This window comes from Coffea eugenioides, chromosome 6, assembly GCF_003713205.1.
Source record: "Coffea eugenioides isolate CCC68of chromosome 6, Ceug_1.0, whole genome shotgun sequence".
Lineage (NCBI taxonomy): Eukaryota > Viridiplantae > Streptophyta > Magnoliopsida > Gentianales > Rubiaceae > Coffea > Coffea eugenioides.
Window position 1 is genome coordinate 5,848,588 of NC_040040.1, and position 4,902 is coordinate 5,853,489.

The 4,902-nt window shown below is 39.5% G+C and overlaps 1 protein-coding gene across 1 annotated transcript; it reads left to right on the top strand.

Annotated features, from left to right (window-relative positions):
- Positions 1–269: 269 nt before the first annotated feature.
- On the top strand, positions 270–3,650 carry LOC113773454 (4-coumarate--CoA ligase-like 7). Its single transcript, XM_027318103.1, has 6 exons — positions 270–1,289; positions 1,522–1,711; positions 2,542–2,687; positions 3,022–3,089; positions 3,169–3,271; positions 3,399–3,650. The coding sequence occupies exons 1-6, from the start codon at positions 270–272 to the stop codon at positions 3,510–3,512; spliced, it is 1,641 nt and encodes a 546-aa protein (XP_027173904.1). The 3' UTR covers positions 3,513–3,650.
- The last annotated feature ends 1,252 nt before the right edge of the window (positions 3,651–4,902 follow it).

The following is a 4,902-nucleotide window of genomic DNA, read 5'->3' on the forward strand; positions in this document are numbered from 1 at the left end:
CTTTCTTTAAGTTGGAATTACTTGAATAGTTTCTTCTCCCTCGTCTTTTGTTGTTGGATCCTCTTTTACAGTTTCCAGGATCAGCCAAAGCTTGATCGGCGAAAACTAGGCAGATCATTACTATTGTTATTATTCATTTTCATCAAATCTTCTTAGTGGATACGTTGCTTGTCTTTTTAACTAAATAATTTATAACAAGAACAAAGTCGTGAAGCATTACCGATCATCATCTTCCTCTAGAGATTCAAGAATCCCAAATCACTGCCGCAATGACAACGCCATTCTACGGCAAAGATGGGATCTACAGGTCCCAAAAGCCACCCGTTGTCCTTCCAGAAGACCCCAACCTCTCTATGGTCCCATTTCTCTTCAGGAACTTCCCATCCCTTTCTCAAAGCACTGCACTAATTGATGCCGCCACTGCTGAATCCTTCACCTTCTTTGATCTCCTAACCCAAGTTTCCAAGCTCTCGCATGCCCTCCTTAAGCTTAACATCAACAAGAACGATGTTGTTCTCATTTTCTCCCCAAATTCAGTTCTTTTCCCCATATCATTCCTTGCTGTTGTCGGCATTGGTGCCATCGCCACCACTGTCAACCCACTGTATACCATCAATGAGCTATCAAACCAAGTCAATGACTCCAATCCAAAACTTATCATCACTGTCAATGAACTGCATCACAAGATCAAACACTTCAATCTACCTTGTATTCTACTAAGTCCTAAGGGATCATTTGATGCGGCTGATTCTTACAGTACTCTGTTTTGTCATTACTCAGATTTGATTAATTCAACATCCCCTGCATCGTCCGATTCACCGTGGTCATCAGCTGTACAAACTGATGTTGCAGCTCTTCTGTATTCATCCGGGACAACGGGTAAAAGTAAGGGAGTTGTTTTGACACACAGAAACTTCATTGCCACAGCATCAATGGTGACACGAGATCAAGAATGTTATGGTAACTCCAAGAACGTATATTTATGCTTCCTTCCCATGTTTCATATATTTGGATTGTCTGTGGCTGTATATGCACAGCTGCAGAAAGGGAATACGGTGGTAGTGATGGAAAGGTATGAGATGGAGAAAGCATTGCATGCTGTTGAGAAGTATAAAGTGACACACATGTATGCTGTGCCACCAGTGGTGGTAGCTCTGGGGAAGCAGAAAAAGGTGGTGAGTAAGTATGACTGCTCATCATTGAGGGAAATTGCATGTGGGGCTGCACCTTTGGGGAAAGATGTGATTGAGGAATGTGCCAAGAATTTCCCTCAAGCTGTGATTGTTCAGGTGATTTTTTTAGGAGTTCGGTTCAAAAACCTTTCTAACTTGGACTATGAGTCACTCTGCTAACGTTTTGAACTGGCATTGAATTACTACTTACTACTCATAAGAACCAGAAATTCTAATTTCTTTGTCTTGAGCAATAGGTAATGATTAGTAATTCGCATGCCAAGATTCAGCAAACTTAAGTATTTAGTAAGTGGACCTGAAACACGGTAGAAATGTTAACGTCTGGCAGGGCTATGGGATGACGGAAACATGTGGAATTATTTCAAGAGAGGATGTAAAGACAGGACCTCCCCATTCTGGTTCAACTGGAGTTCTTGTTCCTGGAGTGGAATGCAAAATACTGGATGTGGATACTGCAGAACCTCTTCCACCTTTCCAAAAGGGGCAGATTTTGGTTCGTGGACAGAATATGATGCAAGGTAGACTTTACATTCAAAGGTGAAACTCTGGTCACAGCAGATTATAAAAAGAATGTGTAACTCCGTTTTGTTGTCCAGTTTGGGTATTATATTTTTGCTTGCTTAAACCATTGCAGATATTAGTTAGTGTTCTTGAACTATATGGTGTTTTTGCAAAATGGTCTTTTAACTGAGTTGTATAATGGATTTGGCATTAGATATAGCGCTTATGGCTGTCCTCCAGATATTCCTTGTTTCTGGAATGACATGCTAGTGATTGAGAATTCAGAACTGCTTTACGACAATATATAGCCTCCAGTTCACCAGATTAGACTTGCTGCAGCTATCCTCAAATTTGTAGCTTTTGTGCTCAATCTGCTGGGATTTTGTCCGTGGAACTTGTCGTTATAAGCAGAAATTAATGCTAACGATAAACAGGAAATGTTACGTATTGCTGCTCACAGATCTTCCGGATCAGTGAAATTGCTTTAACTTATTATCCAGAAAGCTAGAGGTAAAACTTGAACCAATAAGCAGTAGAACCATAAGAAAGAAGATGAAGTCCCCAAGCACTTGAAAGGTCCCAATATCCCACTCTATCAGGTCCCAGACTAAATTATTAATGGGCTAATTCTCGACAGCATTCAAACCTCGCAGAAAACGATTTTAACCTATAGTATCCGCTTCTTGATTTTGCATTTGATTATAACTCCAAAAAGATTGCTGGTAGTGTAAGTGCATAACCTCGACTAAATTTAAACCATGCTTTGGGTATTTATCTCCATTTGGATTTCTTAGTCCTAGTCCACGGACAGTTCAATTACTAAAGTTATTAACTTCTCTTTGCATAGGTTATTTCAAAAATCAAATAGCCACAAATGAAACCATAGATAAGCAGGGCTGGGTGCACACTGGAGATCTTGGCTATTTTGATGACAAAGGACTATTATATGTCGTGGACAGGATCAAAGAGCTTATCAAATATAAAGGCTTCCAGGTTTATTATTTAACTCGTGTCATTAATTGGACCCATGTTTGTGTTATACTCAACTTACAATCGCCAAGGAGTATTGCTGTTAGATCATGTTTTTACTAGTTATGAATGATGTTCTACATATAAGCTTCAACAAAATCGGCCCAGTTCACTGACTGAAACCTTGAAATCGGCCCTCTTGAATGAATGAGTTTTTACATGCATTCTTGCAAGATCCGGAAGAAGCCTAGCAGTGGTTAATACTCAGTTGAATTCTTTGTTTCTCATTGAGACCGTTATATTGTAATTTCATCAGATTTTCCTTATAAATAATGTCCATTTGCTACGTTTTACTCAGGTGGCACCAGCAGAACTTGAAGAGCTTCTGCTAACTCACCCTGAGATATCAGATGCTGCCGTTATACCGTGAGTCTCTTTATTAAGATATATAACTTCTGAAAGATAAATGTGTTCTCTTGAGCTTATAGGCAATTCTCCTTTGCAGGCTCCCAGATGCCGAAGCTGGGGAAATCCCTGTAGCATTTGTTGTTCGTTCATCTAATAGCTCTCTAGCAGAAAGGGAAGTTCAAAATTTCGTTGCAAAACAGGCAAGGCAGCTCTAGAGCATTATTAAGCTGATAACATGCCACTTTAATTTGCTCACTGGTTTGTTGCTGCGTTGTAATTAAACACACCTCTAGAGATTGGTCAGTTACACTCTTAACACTCTTGCAGGTTACACCATATAAGAGATTGCATAGAGTGATTTTCTCTCGAAGCATTCCCAAGTCAGCCTCAGGAAAGATTCTGAGAAGAAAGCTAAGACAGAAAGCTCAGTCAAAGTTGTAGATGTTTGACTGAAGGCTATATGGTTTTATTATAAATGCTTTCTGGTATGTTGTGGTTGAATTGTGACTTTCTTCCCTCTTCACCAGTCTTGATGACTTAACTGCTGTTTAATTTATGCAATTTCTCTTTCTTTCTTATTATTCCCCCCCCCCCCTTCCCAAAACCACGAAAAAAAAAAAACAGTCTTGGTGACAAATTAGCAGAACATCCACGATAAATGCCTGTCTATCTATCTATATATATGCAACTTTAGTTACATCATCGTGCTTCTTGTCAAGTAAATTCCATGAGAACATAATATTCAATAGCAATAATAATGCCGAAATTAAACCACTAATCCAGACTTAAGCATGATTAGGAAGAAGTTTTCGGGCAATGAGGATGCAATGCAATGCTGTCTTTTGCTTTGAAATATTCTTCTTTTAAACATCAAGCGCAGCAGAGTCCAAGTTGGAACATGTATGTAACTTTTTAACTCTAGTCCAGAAGAGACAACTACTGGAATAGAAGCCTGAGATTGTCGGGGAACTGAGACTGAAATGTTCCATGAATGAATGCTGGGCTCCAAAGTCCAATCCTGGTAACCAAGCAGTAAGGACGGACTAATTAGCAGAGTGTTTTTGAGTACCGAGTCTACTTATTATTTGAATGTCTCCCCCTTTACTTAGCAACTGACACAATCAGAAGAAAATGCTTCTGCTATTCTGCAACCTTGGCCCCTCCCAACCACCACGCGCACTAGTCTGTGATGACCAAAATCTGTATCCATGAAGGCACTTTATGAAGCCCGGATCATTGACGAGTTCTTTTCCAGTACCGACCCTTTCTGCAAAGCGTAATATTATTGCCTTTCTGCCCTCATTTTGCACCTCATTTTGCACTTGTAGTCCACTGCTACCTCAGAAACGCATGCATCGAACCCTCGAAATGTGGATACTGCACCTGCTCTTGTTGATTGGGAATATTTAACTTAAAAGGGAAAAAAAAACTTTAAGATGATTGAAAATTGAAATGCATGACTAGTAAGTAGTAGATGAATGTTTTTGGATGACTGTGGTTGCTCCTGCTCCCGTTGATAATGTTGTTTATCCAGAAGTTTTTCACTTGATTCATGTCACATTCCACGTGTAATACACGCAGGATGAGAGTGAGAATATTTGTACATAAGTTATCTCCTTTTTTTTTTTTTTTTTTGTTGTGGGTGGGTGGGGGGGGGGGGGGTTCATAAGATTCATAAGAGAAAAGAAAAATCTGAGAGGTTGAGTGAGTAGAGGAGGTAGGTAGTGGTACAAAAGAAATTTATTTATTTTTAGGAGTAGAGCATCCATATTGATATTGATATTCGGAGGAGAAAAGCGAAAAGAAACAAAGTGGTTTCGGCCCTTTTTGT

Excerpts from the sequence above, each read along its gene's own strand:
- LOC113773454 (XM_027318103.1), top strand. The coding sequence starts at position 270 with ATGACAACGCCATTCTACGGCAAAGATGGGATCTACAGGTCCCAAAAG. Across the intron at positions 1,290-1,521 it reads CTCAAGCTGTGATTGTTCAG|GGCTATGGGATGACGGAAAC; the intron begins GTGATTTTTTTA and ends AACGTCTGGCAG. Across the intron at positions 3,272-3,398 it reads AAAATTTCGTTGCAAAACAG|GTTACACCATATAAGAGATT; the intron begins GCAAGGCAGCTC and ends ACACTCTTGCAG.